The sequence below is a fragment of the Musa acuminata genome, chromosome BXJ1-9, assembly GCF_036884655.1.
Source record: "Musa acuminata AAA Group cultivar baxijiao chromosome BXJ1-9, Cavendish_Baxijiao_AAA, whole genome shotgun sequence".
NCBI lineage: Eukaryota > Viridiplantae > Streptophyta > Magnoliopsida > Zingiberales > Musaceae > Musa > Musa acuminata.
The window spans coordinates 1,688,312-1,710,157 of record NC_088335.1 but is presented as its reverse complement, the minus strand read 5'-3'; the positions used below and the strand labels follow the sequence as shown (position 1 = coordinate 1,710,157).

At 39.4% G+C, this 21,846-nt stretch overlaps 2 protein-coding genes, 1 long non-coding RNA gene and 1 pseudogene across 5 annotated transcripts; 3 read left to right on the top strand and 1 right to left on the bottom strand.

Moving 5' to 3' along the window:
• Positions 1–157: 157 nt before the first annotated feature.
• On the top strand, positions 158–6,313 carry LOC135584910 (uncharacterized; annotated as a pseudogene).
• A 768-nt stretch (positions 6,314–7,081) lies between these two features.
• Positions 7,082–14,539, top strand: LOC135592364 (uncharacterized). Of its 3 annotated transcripts, none has more exons than XM_065081777.1 (7): positions 7,082–7,962; positions 9,771–9,826; positions 12,464–12,573; positions 12,740–12,899; positions 13,020–13,112; positions 13,823–13,954; positions 14,225–14,539. In XM_065081777.1, the coding sequence occupies exons 1-7, from the start codon at positions 7,191–7,193 to the stop codon at positions 14,231–14,233; spliced, it is 1,332 nt and encodes a 443-aa protein (XP_064937849.1). In that variant the 5' UTR covers positions 7,082–7,190; the 3' UTR covers positions 14,234–14,539. The 3 variants fall into 3 exon arrangements, with proteins under 3 accessions (XP_064937849.1, XP_064937847.1, XP_064937848.1); XM_065081776.1 differs by having other exon boundaries at positions 7,083–7,962; positions 14,137–14,539; XM_065081775.1 differs by having other exon boundaries at positions 13,823–14,539.
• A 496-nt stretch (positions 14,540–15,035) lies between these two features.
• On the bottom strand, positions 15,036–15,701 carry LOC108951187 (uncharacterized). Its single transcript, XR_001975497.2, has 2 exons — positions 15,564–15,701; positions 15,036–15,489 (listed from the first exon to the last, which is right to left on the bottom strand). It is a non-coding gene; the product is annotated as an uncharacterized LOC108951187 (long non-coding RNA).
• LOC103996749 (extracellular ribonuclease LE) lies at positions 15,224–16,579 on the top strand. Its single transcript, XM_009417735.3, has 4 exons — positions 15,224–15,401; positions 15,593–15,751; positions 15,846–16,038; positions 16,117–16,579. Exons 1-4 carry the CDS (start codon positions 15,303–15,305, stop codon positions 16,416–16,418), a joined length of 753 nt encoding a protein of 250 aa, XP_009416010.2. The 5' UTR covers positions 15,224–15,302; the 3' UTR covers positions 16,419–16,579.
• Positions 16,580–21,846: the final 5,267 nt, after the last annotated feature.

Below are 21,846 nucleotides of genomic sequence, written 5' to 3'. Positions count from 1 at the left end.
TAGCAAATATGTGTTTTTAGAAACAAAAATCTCCACCCAAACTCTCATCTTAGCCGTCCATTTTCTGCTCTTCTGATCATCCGTATCCCGCTTCGACATGAAGCTCTTTCCTTACATACATCTGACACACCCCATCGTCTCCTCTTTCGAATTCTATTCTGTATGAGATGCGTCTTGCACTGTTCAAGGGGAGTGGAGAGACGGAAGATAAAGGAGGAGATAGCGATGGGAGTTGCCAAAGAGAGCAGAGCGCTGAGGAAGGGCAAATCGAGCCTTAGCCCTGCCCCCGGAGCGGTTCCCGGAGGGGCGATGGCGCCGGAGGTTGCCCCCGTCGCGTTCACCGTCGACGGCGCCGACGAGGATGAGCGCCTCCGACTCGCGGGTGCGCTCGCCCGGGAGGAGATGCTACGCCGCCGCTCGCGCCGGACAAAGCAGCTTGCCCGTTGCTGCCGCCGCCAGTTCTGGGCCCTCATGGAGGAGGCCGGGTGAAGCACCGGGATTACTATTGGGAGCACGGGTTGAGCCCCTTCGATGAGGGAGATGACGGCTGTGGGAAAGGACGGGCGGAGAAGGAGAATGGCGGGCGGGCGGCAGCTGGGGCTTTGGATGGGATCGAGGAGAACGGGAGGGCGCGGTTAGGGTTCGGGGAAGGGGAGGGCAGTGGTCGGACGATGACGGGGGAGAGGATGCGGTGCGCGTTTCCCGGGTGCAAGTCGAAGGCCATGCCCTTGACGAGGTTTTGCCATCCGCATATTTTGGCGGACGGGAAGCAGAAGCTTTACAAGGCTTGTACGTATGTGACGAAAAGGTGTGGACTCTGAACTCTCTGCAAATTAATTCTCTCTATCTGGTGTGTTCGATTAATATGTTAGATGGCTGTTTCTTTTTGTGGGTTTCTTCTGTTGAGGGGGTTTGGTTCTTGTGGTGGAATCTTTAAGGCAGATGTAATTGATTAGAAACCCCAAACTTTGAATTAACAAGCAAGCATAAATCATGCTGCTGGGTTGCTGTTAGATTCTTGGTTTTGGTTGAGTGTGTCTTTGGAATCTTTCAGGCAGACGCAGTTGATTAGAAACCCCAAAATTTGAATTAACAAGGAAGCACAAATCATACTGATGGGTTGCTGTTGGGTTCTTGGTTTTGGGCAAGTGTTTCTTTGCCACTATCTTGTCTCATTAGTTACGAGTGCTAATGACTTGAAATATCTGATAGCATCTTGGTACTCCCTCCCTTTCTCTATGATGCTTTTCTTGATAGTGATGCATCATTTATGCCTAATGTTGCAAGACATGCTGGGCCTGGATGAGACTTGTCTTCTGTTTATTTAGTAGCTACAGAACCACATTAATGCATATCCATCAGCTTCTTTCTGTACATCCAACCTTTTGTTTCTAAAGCAAATGGCTGCAAGTAATGTATGGATTTTTCATCTCTATTAGCCATACATGCTGGTCCTTGGGCATGTGGTGTTGTGGGTACATGATGCGCCATTGGTAGATAACTTCGCAGCTAGGATACCTGTCGACTTTTTTCTAATTTGTTAACTGCCTTCATTTAATTGTCTTCTCTCACAATAACAAAGAAAGAAGTTTCAAATTCTTATACAAAAACTATATGAAACATTAATAATTAACTGATTAACAATGTGTTTTTGTCGCCGCATTTGCACACATTAAATATCCATATGATAGGAGTATTGGGGAAGTTCAATCAGGTAACTTGAATAGCACTATCCTTTTAATAGTTTGTAAATTGTTACAATCACATGATTGAAAATAAATAGATAAATAAACATATATTATGCAGGACATGCAGTTCACGTGATTGAGAACATGGCATATAATATGCAAGTTTACTCTTGAGATTTTGTTTGTGCCCATTTTTAACTGGCTGGTTTGTGGCACTATTTGGTAGTGTGAACTTTGCATATAAATGTTATGTTTTATTGGATGACATAGAATATGCCATCTGAAGCTCTTTTAATACTTAGGTCAATCTGGAGCCTTCACCTAATATCTTGTTCATAAGTTCCCATTAGTCAACCATTCTTCAATCTATTTGAGGAATGGTATTGCATAGGAGGCTTATTTTTACGTATGAGTATGTAGTCATTTAGCATCTTCTGTTGTGGGGAAAAAAGGTGAAGCCTAATTCATGAATCATTTGTGATGCATGTTTTTTGTTGATTTAAGTTTTGATGATGTCTTATCCTTTGTTATTTAAGGAATAACTTAGTTACTGTTTTCCCATTTGGCTACCTTGCTATTGGCTAACGGGAATTAAATAGACTGCAAAAGCAGGCATTGCAGGGTTTGAGGATTTGTGATAGTTAAGCACCTTAGTTACTTGTTTAATAAGATTGAAATATGGAAGTTGATAAAAAATTGGTAATTGTCATTTCTCAACTAGAAAATAACCATTAGCTTAGAAAGTGATGAAACAATGAATGAGCAAAATGTCATGGTGAAGGATTAACTTAGGAAAGATATCTAGTGCAATGGTAGATACTAACGATATGGTGGGGCAATAGCAATATAAGAGGGATCTTTTTTTTTTAAGGGGAAACGGCAATTCAGGTTACAGACTATGTGATCTATTACAGAGTACATGTAGCTTTTTTTCCCTTTTTTTTGTTAATATATTGATTTATAAGTGGTAAGCCTCATATAATTATTCTCATTAAAATTTAGATTAAAAAGGAATTTAGCACATGACAAATGTGATGGAGATATTTTTTATTCCTATACCTTTTATGGTGTTGGATGCATTAAGGTGTGAACCCCATTGAGGCTTACAATATGAGCGTTTCCTCATACAAGGCTCAAAAGCTTCATTAAGGCATGCCTTAGGCATGTGCCCCTTGAGCTTTCCAGAATGCTCAGTGCTTTCACATTTTTCGTTAGATTTATCATTGTAACTAACCATGAGATTCTTTTGTGATACAAGATATAAGCTAGATTTATATTGTGATGGAATTTCAATGACTTTATGTAATAGTAAGTTGACTTTTCTTTGTTTTCATCTTGGTCACAAGTCACAAGATTTTGCACTATGATGTGTTCTGATATTACCTTGAACATATAAGTGAAAATGGATTGGCCTGTCTCTTTATCAGTAATAACTGTATAGGTTTGTTTTTACTGGTCCATTGTCTTTTTTGTTTAAAGAAATTGTTTTAGCTTCATTTACATGTATTGCTGAGTTTCTTGCTTCATTTGCATGCTTTAGAAGAATCAAGCAACTTTATAATTTAGATTCTAGCAAATAGGAGCTGTGATGCTCACTGTACAACAGCCTAATAGATATGCTTAATCTCTAGTTGCATTTAGCAACAGCTCCTTTCTAATGTTGATCATGTGGTAAAGCACTTGATGGTTATTGATTTATGTTATTGTTTTAGTCACAGCTGTGGGCAAAGCGGGCCAATCACCTGTGGGAAGCCAGTCCTGAGAGTTGCTGAGCCTTCTCTCTGTCATGTCCACTTTCTGAAAGTTCAGAGGAGTATCTCAAAAGTTTTCAAAAGTGCTGGACTTAACATATCCTCTTCAAGCAGGGCTGCCCATAAACTTAGTGTTTTAATAGCTGAATGTGTTCGTCAAATTCAAGACACAAGAAGAGAAGCATTGCAATTTTATGTGGATTAGCTAACGTATGTTTGTATGATGTGTCTCATAAATGCTATTTACCCTCTACTGGTGGCGGAGGACCTCATCTTTCTGATCTGGAGATCATCTTGATGCAGCACTTTTCTGTGTAATCATTTTGAATATAACTGAAGGTATGCCCACTATTATCACATATTCTAAACAAATTGTATGCCTTCATTTTTCCATATGGTTTAAATATGTTTGTTTTAGGCGACAGTCCTCTAGCATTTTTATTACATTTTTCCTTCTTGCTCCATTGGCAATTCAAAATTTCTAGTTGATAAATTTCATATGATTGTTTTGTCCATGACCATTTTCTTATTGTAACTGTCATTCTTGACCTGTTATATTTTAGAAATATTGCAGGCTTGTCGCCGGACGAAATATGTGGACGAAAGATGGTCTTAGTGCTACTTAATATAGCAACAGATTTGTTGCATGGATGTGATGGCATATGATATCGACCGCATAAGACCCAGTGATTATTATCACACTCATGGAACCTTAGATGTTTGGTTTATCATGGCTCTTGATTGATATACTGGCCAGACAACCGAGTTCATGAATTCTCTGCCAAGAGGAGGTATGACACCAATATTCTTTTGGGTGACTTAGCAGAAACAAGTCATATACCAGCAAAATGCTGCAAATTCATACATTATCCTTCAGTCTTTGCAAGACTGCATGCCTGCCTGTTTTGGATCAAGAATCCAACCAAATTGCTGCTGATATGGGTTTTATGTAGGCTCTGACGTGGATAAATATTGATTTGATGATCTCAAGTTTAAGAATATTTGCCGCCAGTGGAAGGCTTTTGATTACCACACTGAAGGATGACTGATCAGTGACCGGATGCCGTGCTTCACAATCTTTAGATCGTCTCAGTGCAGCCTATTGTTGGTATATTCATTGACAAGCAACGTTACATGGAGATTGGGGTTCCCTAAAAGATTAGGTGGCAATGTAAATGACTTATGGTGAATGCAAAACACAGACCCTTCTTTCTGAAGTATTATTCTACTATCTCTCGTAAGTGCTTTGTTTATGTTTGTGTTCTTTGCTTCTCACATATGCTTTTTTCGATTTTTCTATACGAGAACATTATTTTGGATGTCTAATTAATTATTACCAGTCATAAAGCTTCAATTTTTTTCTTTAAACTAATTATTCTCAATACAAAGTGGTAGTACGTTGTCAAATGGTTCGTAGTATTTCTTATGCAGGTTATTAGATTATTTTAGCGTCTGATTTATTAAATTACTTACCTGACAAATGAATGAGTCTAGCAACTGAAGTTTATGCTACACAAACCTTTTTTTGACCTCTTAGCATCCCTATAGATTTAAAAAATATATATTAAAATATTTATAATTATGAAAGTTAAATATTTAATCTTATTTATCTTAATATGGTTGATTTTATTGATGGAAGATACAATATGTGATAATATATACATGAATAATATAAGAAAGATAAATAATAATAATAATAATTTTAATGATGGTGCAGATAGTGACGTTGTGGGTGGTTGTTGTGGTGGTCGTCGGTGACAACGACGCGGTGGTTGGCCTTGTCAATACTGATCCGAACATCAACGATGATGAGGCAAAGTGGTGAGACATTTGCATTAGCGTTGGCGAAGGAAGAGGAGAGAGGTGAGGCGCATTTACATTGGCATTATATCACTATGCCTTCTCTTCCTCTTATGCAGCTCTGTATCTATGTCGGTGTCGAAGGAGGAAGAAGGCGTAGGTGAGGCATTTGCATCGATGCCATGTTTAAATTCTCTGACGATTGTTTCGCCCAATGGTACGACGGATTAAAGGAGGGGGCAGTGGGCGACGAGAAGGAGGGAGAGATTACGAGCAAGCTCGGCAAAGAGGTGTGCTTGCTTCGAGCTCTTGAGTTTTAGTCAGTGTGTGAATGACATGTACACCCTTGTCATAACGACGTGGTCGTTGACTTGCTTTCATATCAGCTCTGCCCATTACTAGAGGGGATTTGATCGGATGACGAGGATTGACAGAAGAGACAACAAATCCTTATCCTCCTTCTCACTCACCTGTTGCGTTATGGTGGTGGAGGGGAGTATCAGAAAGATGGCGATGATAGATATGGCAAGTGCGAAGAAGGATGACGATTTGTTGTCTCTCTTATTATCGGATCTGTACTCTTCAAACCTCCATTTTTTGTAGCGATGATTAATTTGTCGTCTGATCGAATCCCTTTTGGTCGTTGGCAGAATTGATACGGAAGCAGATTAGCAACCATGCCATTATGGTCGAGCTGTACGCATCGTTCACACACCAACTAAAGCTCCAGAGCTCAAAGCATGTGTGCCTCTTCGACGAACTCACTAGTAACCTCTCCCTCCTTGTCGCTCATTGCCTCTTCCTTGAATTCGTCATGCCATTGGATGAAACAACCATCCGAGGATTTGAGCATAATGCTGATGTATATGCCTTACGTACCTCTTTTCCTCCTTCGATGCCGACATAGATGTAGAGCGATGTTAGAAGAGGAAGAGTAATGCGATGCTGGCATACATATCTTACCTCCCTCTTCTTTCTTCTCGTCATTGATGTTCAGATCAACATCGAGAAAGTTGATCATCACATTGTTGTTGCCAACCATGGCGTCATCATCCGCCATTATCATTAAAATTATTTTTTTGTCTATCATTTTCATGTAATTTATGTATGTGTTGTATCGTCCATCGATAAAATCAATAAAACCAATAATATTAAGATAAATAAAATAAAATATTTTATGTTGATAATTATAAGAATTTTAATATAATTTTTTTAACTACATAGACCGAAATACTAAAAGGTCTAACTATACGGAGTAATTTATAATTAATCCTAAATCTTTTTATGTTGTGATTAATTGAACATAGTGGTTTCACCTAAGATGCGATCATTTTCATATGTTTTTTCTTCTTGTCTTTTTTATTGGGCACTTATATAGAGAAGTGAATTGGTTGCAAAATTTTGTTAGAATTAATAGGCAAGTTTGTTTTTCGTACTCTGCTTTGTTTTGGTTTAATATATTTTGTTTTTGGAAAAAAAATCACTTGCATTACTAACATTATTACTTTTGTAGAGCCCTTGAATTGAACTTGCGTTTTGTATTATGCCTTTAATTAGATCGGAAGTTTTTGGTTGGTTGACGTAAAATCGAGGCCTTCGTCTAAATTGAATTATTATAAATGAACAGAATTAGATGTTGAAAATAAGAGAATTCATAATTCGTATCCATTTTGTAGAGTCGACCAAACAAATGGGATAAAAGCAAGCAAAAATTAACTCAAATTTTCCTTAAAACCCAAGAAAAAGAAATATAATTGGAGCGGAGGAAATTTATTTTTCAGTATTTTCCTTTTCCAATTTTCTTTCCGCCCTGAATGCTTGCAATCAGATGGGAATCGCGAGTCAGTCGGGGAAACGTTTCTCCTGTTCCTTCCCCATCTATGCCGCAAAGCTCTGCGCTTAAAAGGGCTCCCCATCTGCTACTCTTCCCGACGCCGCTGTCTGAAGGCAGATGAACGCCGCGAGCTCCACCGCTCCGCCGGTGCTCCTCCCCTCCCATCAACACCGTCTCCGGAGGGCGTCGCTCGTGTTCTCCTCGCTCGTCCTCAAGCCCCGCCCTCCCCTCTCCATATCCTCCTCCCTCTTCGGACACCGCCGCCGCCGCCGCGGCCCCCCCGACCCTAAATCCTCCTCGCACGACCGAAACCTCGAGCTCTCCATCGATCCCAGCGCCATCGCCGCCCGGGCCTCGGCGGCCGCGGGGCGCCTCCGCCGTTCATCGGAAGAGAGCCTCCGCCGCTTCCTTTCTGCCGGCGAAGAGGCCTACCACGATCTCCGGACATCCGTCAGGGTCGACCGATCCCGCAACCGCGTCGTGTTCTCTTGCCGCGAGTCGTCGCTCCTCTTCGTTTCGAATCTGTTCCTCTGGAGCTTCGTTGCCATCCTCGCTGCCAGAGCTCTTGTTTGGCTGGGGTTAGGGTTCCGGTCGCGCTGGAGGTTCGGTGATTGGGCTGTGATTAAGAGAGATCGAAGTCTGGGCGGAAGGGAGGTTGTTGTCGGCAGGAGTTTTAGGGGGAGGGACTGGAACAAGAAGAGTTTCACGGTTTCGAGGAGTCCTCTTTCGCCTGTGAGAGGGACTGAGTTGAAGATCGTAGAGAATGTGGCTAAAATTCGGAGGGAGAAGCAGGAGAAGCTGCCCGAGTGGTGGCCAGATTCAATACCTGCACCGGTGATTGCGGCAGGAAAGCAGGATTACCAGAGGGAGGTTGATAGGCTAGTCCGAGGTGAGTATTCTTTGCTAGTATGTTGTCTCAACTTATTTCCATATTTATTTGGAGGCCAGTGGCTGTGATAGATATGCGATTATATTGTCCAAGTCTCTATAAATAGTTCTCTGCATATAATTTATAAAATGAAAATTGTAGAATATTGTGATGTGTTTTTAATAAAAAAGTCAAAAACACTGGTATAAAGTATTCAATGAAAAGTTAGAACATGAGATGAGACAGTCATTACAATGCCAGATATGATTTGCACATTCGTTTGGGCTAAACAAATTGTGATCAAGGTTAACAAATTTAAATTCCAATCACAAATACTCAAACTAGGAGAACTAAATTAATCTCATTTTCTGTCTCTTTATTTGCAACAACCAACTAAATTCACTGGAGCACATTTTCAGGAAATTTGACATGGGCAGTTTCAACTTTCAACCGAACAAGCATGTCCTTACAACAAATTCTCCTTGACTTCTAGCTGTTATATTTTGTCTTTATATTCTGATGACATTCTATTTCCATTACATTAGAAAATAATATATTTGAACTTTCATCTAAGTATCTTACTTGGACGGCTTAGAGTTACATAAAATATTGTGGAATCTCTCGAGGGTTAAATGTGGATGCAAGCATTTCATGAGAATTCTGTCCTAAACGTGATTGTCTCCAAGTTAGTGGGACTTTATTACACCTATCTTATGTGCTCCCATTCACAACAGATATCGTCTGTTAGGTTAAATGTGATTGATATGAGACTGCTAAACTGAAAATCACTCAGCTCAAAAATAAAAACTGACACTATCACATACCTACTTAGATAATGCTTTAGGAAAACGGTCATAGAGATGCAACTCAATATAATATTGTTGGAGGGTATCATGGTACAATTGGGCACTTGCAAAACACACAAATGGTGGCCATTCCATTCTAGTGAAAGGTATTCATTTCAAATTGCACGTCTATGGAGAAGGTGTCTTTCTTGGTAAACTTTTATGTGTTTTAAGTAGTATTTCTTTTTTCCTGCACATCTGAAGGGTCAGGATCTGTGAAGTTCTTTAACAAGCTATTATTTTCTGAGTTTGTCAATCTCTTCCCATAATGAAGGGTAATTCAAAATTTTGCTTTTGTTTTTTTTGCAGTCATTGAATAAAAAAGTACATATCGTGTTAACCAATCAATAGAAGTCATATATCATTAAGAGGGAGTATTAGCCCAGGAGATTGTGTTGTACAATTTCATGAGATGTTGAGCAACAAGCTGTATTTCTGCAATAGTTTGGATTAGTTAGTACTTTGGATTTCTCTCTCATTTGGTTGGTGTTCATCAATTACATTAATGTGTTTGAATCTAGCTGCTCACTAAGTTCTTGGAGATTATTTTGTATACAAGGGAAACTAGAAACTAGCATATGACTGTTCTTTTTGCTCAAGAAAAACAATAATTGTCAATTGGAAATAGCATTTGGTTTCTGAAATGATTTAATTACATCGGGGTTAACAAAATTGATCTATAATTAGTTTCAAACTTTGAGGATTTGTTCTTTCTTATAGTACTTTCCTGTTTAAGATATTGTAATTGTCACTTGTTTCTGTGTTTACTGGTAAAACTAGCATATCCCCATTTAAATTTGTCTATTGAATGTCAATGACATGTACTTTCTTAAACCTTTGAGTTTGAAGCAGTAAGCTATTGTCTCACACAAATGATATTTCTTCTGTTTTGTCTTTTGTAGGTAAATACTTCTATCCTGGAAATGATTTTGTTGAAGCTACACTCATGCTACTCTCAAATCATTGCACATTTACTTGTATCAGCGATATTGGATTATAGAATGAGCGGGAAGGACTATAGATATGATGATATAATCCAAGTTAGTGTTCTTGTAACCTATTTGAGATTTGTGCTACCACGTGTCGTATTTATTTTATATATTGTGTCAACATAAGTTTTCATAATAACAAGGCCTTAGGTTTAAACATTATTTCTGGTTTATAGTTGATATTTTATTATTTGGAATCTGTTATATTCGATGTCTTTAGTACAAAGATTTAATGATTTTTTGCTAGTTTTCACCCTTAAATGTAATCTAATGTTGTCCAAATTATATAAAATGCAAAACATGTATGATTAACTGAGAAATAACCAAGTGGAAGTAGCAAATAATCATATGAAAATGAAACTATCACATGTTTTCTAGATACAAGAAGATGACCCTGTAATGATAATTCCCAGTCTTGGATGCAATATATTAATTATGCTGAATATAGAAACAATTTCTTTCATTGAAGTACACAATCCAATCAGGATTCTCACAATTATTGTTATGATTCATTCATCAATTGGACTGCTTTTGGGAGCTTCTTTAAAGAAAAAGATTTGCCTGTTTACTGCAGAAAACGTGGATTGCTGTTTGGGGGTGGAATCTAGAAGTCAGAGTAGGAATATTTTGAGGCATGTGTTTGGAGAGGACTGTTGGTTTTTAGATTATCAATTTTGGAGGAAGAGAGCTATTGGGTGTTGTTTCAAGGATGAAAGAAGTTTGCATACTGATCTTCTGTTTCAGTATTATGTTTACATGTTGTCCTTGGTGGGATTTATGAGAAAAACAGTCTTCTGTTGCAGAACTTCTCAGATTTTAATGTTTGGAGAAGGAAGAATGTGCACGGGTAGAAGTAGGTGTCTTTTATTTCGGTGTCTCAGGTGTTACTACCTGAAAAGAGAACAGGAGAAAGAGAAGAGAAGAACAAGAGATATATAGGCACTCACTTAGGGGCAGGTCTCTCAACTTGTCATTGCACAAGTAGCAAGAAGTTGAAAGAATCTAAACAATTTCAACTATATCTGAAATTAAAATACTATAAATGTCTACAAAAATATTTGGTTAATAGAACACACTTGAACATGGTTGTTACTTGTTACTATAAATCGTGTTATTTGCTTTTATAAATAGAAATAGGATAAAAACAGACATTGGAAGTTGCAATTCATGGCCCATTCTTCCAATTTAAAGCCTAATCAAGTAGCCTTGTCTCCAGTCACTTCTGAATCTGCCTTACGTGATCAAAGGGCTTGACATTTGATGAGAATGATGATTATAAATCATAAGCCATTCATGGTCTCCATAAATTTTCGTGGCAAATAAATCTTAAGCCATGATTAGAAAATGAGATGTTTCACTTATGAAGCTCCTGATGATCCATTAAACTGTTTTGCAATCAACAAACAATTATCTGTTCAGTTCTAATTTTTGAATACTTAGATGGACTGAATTTCTTCCCTTATTTCTTAGAGTCAGATGTTCTGGTCATAATAGCTTGGGAAGTGACTATCAACAGTATGGTTCGCCTTACCGGTCTGTACTGATGTACCGACCAGTTGTTAATATGGTACGTACTGAGTATACTGACACATGGTACATAGAGGCATATCAATATACCGCCTATAGCCTTCCCCTATCGGACTGGTACATACTGTACAATTGTATATTTGTGTGCTAAGAATATTAAGTAACTTGTTTGGCTTTCTTGGTAGTCACTATATAGTTGGGACTTTATGGCGTTGTTATTGTTTAGCTTTCTTGGTAGAAGAGGAATAGGATCGTGGCCTTGAAGCTCCTCTGTTTTCCTTGATCACATTAGTCTGTATGTGGATGACTTCTATTGCTTCAGTTGGCTGCCTGGATTTCAGAATTTTGGCCACTTAGCCAATTTGAGTTGGTGGATGAGGGTATCATCACATTCCTCTTAGTAAAACAAATTTTTTTTCACATGTCAGTTCAGGTTTCTATTTGTAGCAGCCAAGTGCCATTAGTCTTCTTTCAAATAGTCTGCCTAATTAGACTAGGGTGTGCTGATTAGGACACTAAAGGATAGAGAATGAAATGTATTTTGCAGTTTACCACCGACACTAGGAACATATAGCAGTCAGTTGACTGGGAGGTGGACTACCTTGTTTCTATCTGTAATGACTATGATGCTTTAATTATGAATCACCTTCTCCACAGAAGTTCTAGCTTACACTGGCGTGCATCTTTTCTTCCCCTTTCCTTTTTAATCCCTCCGGCTTTTTCCCTTTCTTCCTTATTTTTCCCAGCAGGACACTCTGATGGTAGCAGCCTATATACAGCTATACCAGCTTACTGAACTGGTTCAACCATGAATTGGTATATTAGTGCTAAAATGACAATCCCTGTTAGAAAATCTATCGCCCCTGAACAAGTTTCAAAAGAAGCAAACAAGGGTAATGGAGAGGAAAATGTAAAAAAAGTCAAGAAAACATTGTGCTGTCATATAATATATATATATATATATATATATGACAGCACAATGTTTGTGTATTTTCTATCATGAGGCTGTCAAAAATATGTTGTCAAAAAGAAATAAAAGATAACATCCAAAAGTTTGTAAATAAGACATACAGAAGCATTAGTTCAACTTTCTTTAATAAGATGGTTTGCTATTTATCTATCTCAAATTTGTGAGGTGATGTCTTCTGTCTGTGAGTGCAGCTTCGTGAGATATGCAAGGTGTCTGGTGCAAGGGCCTCTTTTGAAACAGCTAATGCACGTGATTCCTTTTATCGAGCATCTGTGGACTTTGTTCTTAACTCATGCAGCAGGTAATTTGCTATCACATTCGTTGATGGTTCGTTTCAGTCATGCCAAGAATTTGTTTTTTCACTTGGCTTTTTGATGTGAAAATGAACCCTTCTTTTTCCAGGTTGTTATTTCTCGGTTTCTATCTTAGATATTCTACTTTGAATTTTTTTTTTATAAAACAATCAGAGCAATAATACCAAGTGACAAGCCTCAAATTGGCGGCGAGGATGTCAGACAATTTATTGCTGGGCTTGCCGTTAACATTGGACTTACTAACTCCCGTGCTATTACACTTGTAAGTGCAGCTGTTGCAGCTCGCACTCGTTCATGTTTTCTACAATGTTGGGTAAGTTCTCTTTGTAAGGGTGGCTTTTTGTGTCCTTAGAGTATCTTTGGGGGTCATTGAACATATGTTTGCACAGATATGATGGCTCAAATGATTGAGCGACTTAAATCTCTGTTTCAGGCATTGGAAGTTCAGGGAAAACGAACTGAAGCTCTGGAGGAATTATTAAAGATTTGTCTTATCCATCGGACTTTCCCACCAGAAGAACACTCTGTAAGCTCTTGATTAACTTTTCTAACACTTTTTTACCATCTGTTTGCATTTAGTTATTCCTGTTATTCTACCATATGAACATATAACACATATCACTAGTTCTATATACTTGTGCTTATTTAAGTCTCGATATTTTTGGTTTCTACTTTCTAGTACTATTAGGTATTTAAGTTCTATTTAAGGTTCATCCTCAAATGGCTTCATCTATGACCTCCCTAAATTAGGAGTATATTACACCCTTGAACCATTCTGTTGAGCTAAGATTCTAAATCATTGAAGGTCTCAGAGATGCTAAATTTGTTGTTTAGCCATGTCACAGGTGTAATATGTTCTAAATAATAGGTAATAAAGTTGGCTTAGTGTGTAACATCCCATTAGTCCCACATTGGAAGTGGGGAATGTGTATGATTAGCTTATAAGAGCCTGATGAGTGTACTACGTTACCTCCCGCTTAAGCATTTTGGTCCGTCGTTGAGGACCAAAATAGAGTTATTGGCTAGTTAGCTCATCAGGCTTTGGTCGTGACATAGTGCATGTCTCTCCATCATTGCATGGGTTTGAAACATGGATCAACTTTCATATGTAGTGGTGCATATATGTCAGGATCGGATAGTTTACCATTGATGCATATTGAGATTAACATATCATTTTTTGTGGTCAATATACTGTTATGGTCTGGCATTGATGAAATCATATATGAAAATTTGCAGGCGGAAATGGAGATGGTAGGTAGTGGTCTTAAAAGACATCTAACCATAGAACAAAGGAAGCACTTGCTTAGTCTGTACAAAGAAACTTGTGGTGCTGATGATCACAGATCTATAGTGGAAGCTCTGGGTCTGGTACGCGTCCTCTCTTTTCAAAACCACCTAAATATATGAGCCTTCATCTCTCTAGCTATTATGGGATGTATATAACAAAAGAGGTTATATTTATTTTGTACTCTGGCTTTTAAAATATATTGACTTGGTTTTTATATGTGGTGTTGAACTTTTTCAAATCATCTGACTTGGCCCTTGTTCAGGAGCGGTAGCAATGTACGACTCTCAAACCTCTGGGATATCCATCCTGGGAAAATTATGATGAATTTGTGGATTTTTTTTTCTCGCCAGATAACATAACAGCAAATTCAAAGTGGGATGCAGTATCATGATTATCTTCAAATAACATGATGAGTAACATTTGCTGAGATTAGTACCTATCTTTTCCTCCTGTAGAAGTCAAAGGCATGACACAGGTTAGAAGGCACATTTGGTGGCTGGTAAATCTATAAAGGACCAAAATAAGGAGGTAGACATCTCTGCCTCTTTTCGGATCGGTTGAAGATTTATATGTACCTAAAGATGATTCTAGTCTTCATTTCTTTGCACTTGTCATATACATGATTGGTTGTTAAATTATCTCAATTCATTTGAGCTTCCTTTTCAGTCTTTGTACCACTACAATGGTTTCTTTTGATTTGATTCACAACTTGTTGTTTAATGCGCACTTCAGAGAGTTGTATAATACATGATTGGTTATTAATTAGCTCAGTTAAAATTCTCGCTTTCTGTTCTGCTTTGGAGGAAAGATTGTGTAAGCACTAGAAAGTTGGGGTTTAGATTTTTCGTTTGTCGGAAGCATAACTTCATATGCAATCCTTGTGCATGCAAGAAAGGTTAAACATGGCGAATGGCTGACTGAACATTACTATTTGTAACATCATATTCTTTCCTCTTTTTTATTGATTCCCAAAAGCTAAACTCATAAATCAATGCATGGAAAGTGAAATTTTGGAGAAAATCCCAAGAGAAAAAAAAAAGAAAATATACATCTCGGATTCGTGGGGAAATGATAACTGTTTGTTTTACTTTGGCAGTTTGTGCTCCCCGCTTTGGATTATTGTTACTTGTTTCATGTCGTGTATGGTGAAGATTCCGTCAGTGCAAATGTTTATTATCACGTGATCTACTGCATTAATGTGCATCGTGTTCCACATCTTTTCTGCCGTAGATATAATGTGCATAATTATCTCTCTCTCTCTCTCAGAGCGAGTGACAGAGGCGTCCACGTAAAAAACGTGCTCACTACGGTCCCCAGGCTCGCTGTTCTATAAAGACGCATCAGTTCTCTTCAAGTCTCAGCTCATCGTCACCAACTCCGGCGAGCTTCCACACCGGGTACCCACCCTCCCCTCTTGGTTCTCTTGCAATGGCTGCTTTCAGGCTGCTCTTCTTGCTTGGACTGTGCTTGTGTCTCTCTTCTCTGGTCTCCTCTAAGTCCGCAGACTTCATGGCCTTGACCCTTGTGGTATGCTATCTCTAAGTTTCCTCTACTGATCTGTTGCGTCAACGCTGCTCTTAGCTTCCAGCTTATTTGCTATATGGTCTCATTCGCTCTTACAAGATGAAACAAAAACTAAAATCAAACATCAACTTCCTTATATATAAATCGAGGAAGACGAAGCCATACTCTGACGTTTGATGTTCTTCTGAGTGCAGTGGCCGGGAGCGCAGTGCACCGGCGACATCTTGAGGATATGCTGCAAGCCGTCCTCAGGGATGCCGGCGCGGGACTTCCAAGTGCAAGCCATGGAGACCTACGACAGCAATGGCAAGCTCGTCAAGAAGTGCAGCATCTGCGCCTTCTCCGCTGACAGAGTAAGAGCTCGATCTGTTGAGACCCCCACTGACTCAGGGAGACTACTGTGAATACGAATCTGTTACTGATACTTGGATAACGCACTAATGGCAGCTCAGCGACCTCCTCCCGACGCTGCACGACTACTGGAGCGACGTGAGCTGCCCCAGCAACGACGGGGTCAACCAGTGGCAGAGCGCCTGGTGCACCTACGGCACCTGCTCCAGCCTCACCCAGGTGAACTACTTCACCCGCGCGCTTGAGCTCCGGGCCGAGGTGGACCTCCTCTCCCTCTTCAGCTCCTACGGTAACGTCGTCGACCCCCCTCGCCTGAAAATGTTTAGAAGATGGATCAGTGACTGACACCGGCCTTCTCTCTCCCAAGGAATCGTGCCGACGAAGAGCAAGCTCTACGGCTTGGAGACCATCAAGGGCGTGCTGGCGTCCCACTTCGGGGCCTCCACCTGGGTGGAGTGCAACATCAACAAGCTGTGGTTCTTGGAGTCGCAGCTCTACAAGATTCACATCTGTGTCGCCGTCGACGGCAGCTCCATCATCGACTGCCCTGTCACCAAGAGGAGCAACTGCGGCGACACGGTCAGGTTCGTGCCCTTCCCCTGGACAAGCGCCGCGGCCGGCGAAGGCAAACTCGAGTCCGGCCCTTCCGGAAAGGCCATGGTCCTGTGATCGATCAACACATGACAATGAATCCGGTGATGCCTCCAAGTAGAATAAATAAACGATCCCTCAAAAATCTCTGAATACCGAATTTGAGGCTTCGTCTTGTACTACTGCTTCTTAGCTCATGTCACACATGATGACCAGTAGCATATGCTTTCCCCTCCTCAGTTCCTATGTTCCTATCGGATGACTTGCTTGTTCTCGACTTTGTTGAACGGGAAGAGAATCAAAGGGTTGAAGCCAATAATTTCAAGAATACAATATGGCCTACTAAATTAATAACAAAAAATTTCTAGCCAATTAAGTTCCTGTGATATCCCTTGACTTTCCTCAACACAAGCACAATAGATTCAGACCCACCCACCATGTGAGGAACTCAAGGACAAATAATGTTGTCTTTGGCTTACCCTTGGCCGATGAGAAAACTGCTTGTTTGGCCTCTTGATTAGATTTCTGAAACCCCACCAGCCTCCAAATTAGACTGCATAAAGAGAGGATGATGCTGTCAATAATAAGGCCACTGGCTTTCATTTCCAGGCTTGTCTTCACACACAAATGTTAACCCACACTACAAGAACATTGGCCTCATCAGTAGAAGCTCGGAATACAGCCATTCTTCCTTGGAAAAGGGGACAAATACCATCCAACTATACCAGTAAAGGTTGTCCATGGAAAGAAAGCATCTTAAATGGTGACACTGGTCACAAGAGAAAAAAAAAACAGATTATTAGGCATTTTTATGTGAAAACAACTGCTATAATTCACCATACTGTGTAATTAAAACAGAATAAAATTTGTGAGCAGCTTGCCCTGAATCTACTTGTGAGATGAAACAGAATTGGAAACAATAGGTGTTAGTCATCGACAAGCATCTTGAGAATTGAGAATAATTTTCATGCTAGGCCACTAAAACAGACTGCCGGATGGTATCGGGGAGCAACTTGCTTGATTACTTCAGGACAAACACAAACACTGCTAGATCATTCAACCATGCATCAACCATGAGATGTCAGCCAACAGGAACAATAATCACAGCAAACATCATAAGAAGGGAAATGAAGCCGTAAAACTCATATTCCATACAATTGTGTGAATTTCCCAAAATGCAATAGATGATGTCGATGCACTACATTCCAACTCATGTTTGATAGATAAGCATCAAATGTTGCAAGGATATATGTCTTGTTCAAAAATGTGAATAAGAAACCTGCATTTTCTCAAGAAAACAAAAAGTAAGCAGTGATCCCTTCGAATGCTATAGTTTTCATCACCTGGAGAGAATCAATATGAACTCTTCTGATAGTAACCACGCTATTAAGCTTCTGCTCGGAACATCTAGCACATAAGTTACAGGTAATCCAAAACCATATCTAGATAGAACCTATACAGGTAGATTGGACAATTACAATGTATATAAGCAAATACTGACAGAATAAGCTTCGAAGATTTTGTTTCGAACATGATTTCATAAGCTACAAACAACACAACTATGAAATATGCAATCAAATAGATACAAAATTAGTTCAAAAAGGTTTTACTTTAGGCACCTAATTCATAAGCTAAGCAATACCTGAAGACATCCATCAAAAATTATATTTTCTACCACAGAAGAAATTATTGAAATACTGATTCTATCATAGGCATCCATCTAGAAGTCACACTGGTGAACCACCACAAATGAAAGCTAATGCACAAATTGATGAGAATTGGGATCGCATGGAACGTAAAACTACTTGCAGGAATACAAAAGTTAAATCCGCATTCCAGTATTATCTAATCTCAAGATCAAAGAGAACAAATTAATTATCTGAAATAATTTCTTGGATAATAAGATTCAACCTGAATTCAACTTATATCAACGCCACCAAACAGATCAAGGATGGGTGCAATCGAAGATGTAAAATGACAAGAAGCATGGAAAGGCGAAAGCTTTATACCCTAGATCTTGATAATCTTGGCAGCTTTGACCACAGGATTAGCCTTAGCAATCTCCTCCCTCCCCAACGCCTTGTAATCGAATGAGCAATCATGGACGTCGGAATACCGGTGGCGACCGCAAAAGAGATCCCCGCATCGACACCGGAATCCGGTCAGCACCTATTGCTGAATCGTACCTGCGGTTTGGATTCCTCCTCAGGCTTCGACTCCTTGTCGGTCTTGGGCGTGGTAGATGCCGCGACGGCGGTCTCCGTAGCCGGAGTCTCCGCTCTCAGGTTCAGCGATTCCTCACAGGGTTTCAAGAACAGGGACGGCGGTGCAGGGGACGATGATGGAGGAGCAGGGGTCGACGGAGAAGGGGAGGAAGGTTTGAGGATTTCGGCTTCGTCTTTGTCAAGATTACAGCTTTCTCGAGCCATTTGATGCCCTGGAAGAGATGCGAACACAAGCAAATCGAGGAGATAGAAGCCGAACAGGATTATTAACTAAGAATTAAGTTTCATAGATCGATAAAAGATGGATCTTCGAAGACTCGAATCGGAATGATGGGTGGGAAAAAAAGGGGGGTTTCAGGACGTATTTAAAAGAAATCAAACAAAATTCAAGCTCAAACCTAAAAAGGAACGATTTTTCCAACTAGAAAAAAAGGAAAGGAAATATCAGTAGTCAAGAAGGATTAAAGCTGCAGCGGATCGATCAAGAAGTAAGCTTTTTTGACAACCAAATCAAATCGGAGACAGGATGAACGAATCCGGCTCAAAAGATCAAGATTTCTCCCCGTGCTTCTGAGGAATCAAGATTGAAGGGCAGTAACAACTGACCGGATAATTAGAAACAAGAGAATCCTGATCGATCCGATAGAGGAAACGGCGAAAGAATCGGTGGAAATAGGGGAGGAAGGAAAGGTAAACGTGGGAACTTAGGATAATTCGTTAGAACTCAGACTTAAATTTTTTATATAATTATGAAAATAAAATATTTTAATTCCATTTACCACCGTCGATTTAATCGACGGAAGATACATCACATATAAAAATAATACAAAAACGAAAAATAAAAAAAATAATTTTAATATCCTAATTATTTTTTTTCGACTATTATGGCGATGATAAATAATGGTGGTGCTAGGGTTACGACTGATTATTGTGATTGTGATCGATGAGAATGATATAATGATTAGTGAGAACAATATAAGGATATTCTCAGAGTGGAGTCTTGGAGGCATAGTTGAGAGATTTTATAACTTCTTACAAGGGGAGAAGGAGGAAGAGGGAGAGCAATGATAAGAAGTGAGACAAAATGAGAGAAGGAAGAGGATGATACTTTGCATTTGTGTCAGCGCCAATACAACCGCAGAGCAGTGAAAGGATCGCTCGGCATCTGCATCGACGTCAACACAAATATAGAGCAGCGAAAGAGGAAAGAAGGACGAGTGATCGGAAAAGGGGGAAGAACGAGGAGAAGGGAGAGCTGTGGTGAGAAGTGAGACAAAGGGAGAGGATAAAGAAGACGATACAAAGGCATGATGCTTTGCATCTACGTCGACATCGACGCAGATGAAGAGAGACAAAACAGGAAAGAAGGATGTGAGATCAAGGAGTAGGGGAAAAAGGGTGAGCACCATCATGCATTTACGTTTGTACTCACGTAGATGCAAAACAATGCCACCCTGCATTTACATTAGCGCCAATACAAAGGTCAAGTGATGCTCTGCATTTATATATGCATTAGTGCTAATGTAGATGTTAAGCAACGCTTTACATCTGCATTTGCAACGGCATCGATGCTGTAGGGTGTTGCTAATCATTCTTCCCTCCTTTCTCGATCCCTCATCCTTCTTTCCTTTTTTAGCACTCTACATATGCATTTGCATCGATGCAAATGTAGGGTGACACTTAACTTTCTTCCCCCCTTCCTTGATCCCTTATCCTTTTTCCCTCTTTTGTTGTTTTGCATTTGTATTTACATCGATGGAGATGTCAAGTGTTAGACATCTACATCATTCTCTTTTTGGTCAATTCCGATAAAACTTTCGATGAACGTTCGAACTTCTGATGAACTCTCAAACTCCCAACTAAATCTCGTACTTGACTCCGAGACTTCATTTTACTTTATGCCTTAATCACTATCGTAGTTAATCTTGCACACTTAAAATATATTTCGATCTAGATAATTATTACAAAACTTAAATCAAATATTGTTCGGCATGTTATTGGTTCATCGAACGCTTCATCCAATTCTTCGGCGCATCGTCCTCTCTTGTGGCCTATTGCCTAATCGGCCAGTTGATCTCCGTAACTCCGATTTCTTTGATGTAATTTTTGCTCTTCTTGGCTCGATGCCCGAACCCATGGCCTGAAGCCTTCTGTTGAGATCCTCCAACTCGATATCTAATCTTCTGACATATTCTACTTCAGCTCAACATGATTCTTCCTACTTTTAATTGTCTTTCCTTAATCGAAGATTCCTGCGTCACTCAAAACGTAGATCAAATTATAAATACTATCAATTGGTCTCATCATCAAAATCCGAGATTCAATACACCCGACACATCTCTAAGGACATCCCCGCATCATTCTTGCCAACCATAACCACAATAGCCACCCGCACCATCCGATGCTTAAGTTAGTTTTATGATGGTTTTATAAAGTAAAAGGGTTAGTTGTAAAAAGATCCAACCCCCTAAACTAGTGTTAAAGATTGACTTTTATATATATTCGATCGAAGGAATTACTTGTATCTTGCCCACGGGGCCGATAAGCTTGTGATGACCTAACACATTTCTTCTAGTATTTTGCCCACGAAGATTGATCGAGAGGGGGTAAACCCGATCAATCGGTTGTAGATTATTATTTATGAAGATCGATCGGATCGAAACAAAATGGCTTCGCATAGACTATTGTATTGATCCATCATATTTTCCTCCGTATCAGTGTCTTATGGGGGGGATGATTGACCCCCACCCCCTTTTTTTTTTTCATTAGCACCTCATCTCTGTGATCACCAGCTGGAGGATACAATTAGTTACCAAAATAATTCCTATCAAAATCCATTATAAAAAATTATCAAGCTATTGTAATAGAGATTATGTGATCTTGTCCGTCGTCAACGAGAGCATCAGAGAAATCAGAATCATCTTGATCCATATTGATTCTTAACAAAAGGGATTAATATATTACATAATTTAAGAATTTTCATCAATACAATTAAATAATTAAATAATTCTTGGTTCCCATCCAACCCCACCTCCTACCTTCAACTCCATAGAAGAAAAAATGATGATTAGATAATATAATTCTTCATTTAGATGAGTATCTTTTAAATTTAATATCCTGTCAATGTCTGTGTTCAAATTTGCATCTACTGATCAGAAATAAATATGGAGACATTGATTGTGCTAGTTAGCTTAGGTAGTAAAACTTTTCAGATCACTGAAAGTTTTTGCGATTAGGCATTATTTGATTCACATAATCGATACGTTGCACGTACATATAGA

Coding starts and splice junctions, on each gene's coding strand:
- LOC135592364 (XM_065081775.1), top strand. CDS start 7,191: ATGAACGCCGCGAGCTCCACCGCTCCGCCGGTGCTCCTCCCCTCCCAT. Junction 9,827..12,463: donor GATATGATGATATAATCCAA/GTTAGTGTTCTT, acceptor CTGTGAGTGCAG/CTTCGTGAGATATGCAAGGT. Junction 12,900..13,019: donor CATGTTTTCTACAATGTTGG/GTAAGTTCTCTT, acceptor TCTCTGTTTCAG/GCATTGGAAGTTCAGGGAAA.
- LOC103996749 (XM_009417735.3), top strand. CDS start 15,303: ATGGCTGCTTTCAGGCTGCTCTTCTTGCTTGGACTGTGCTTGTGTCTC. Junction 15,752..15,845: donor GCGCCTTCTCCGCTGACAGA/GTAAGAGCTCGA, acceptor CACTAATGGCAG/CTCAGCGACCTCCTCCCGAC. Junction 16,039..16,116: donor CTCCCTCTTCAGCTCCTACG/GTAACGTCGTCG, acceptor CTCTCTCCCAAG/GAATCGTGCCGACGAAGAGC.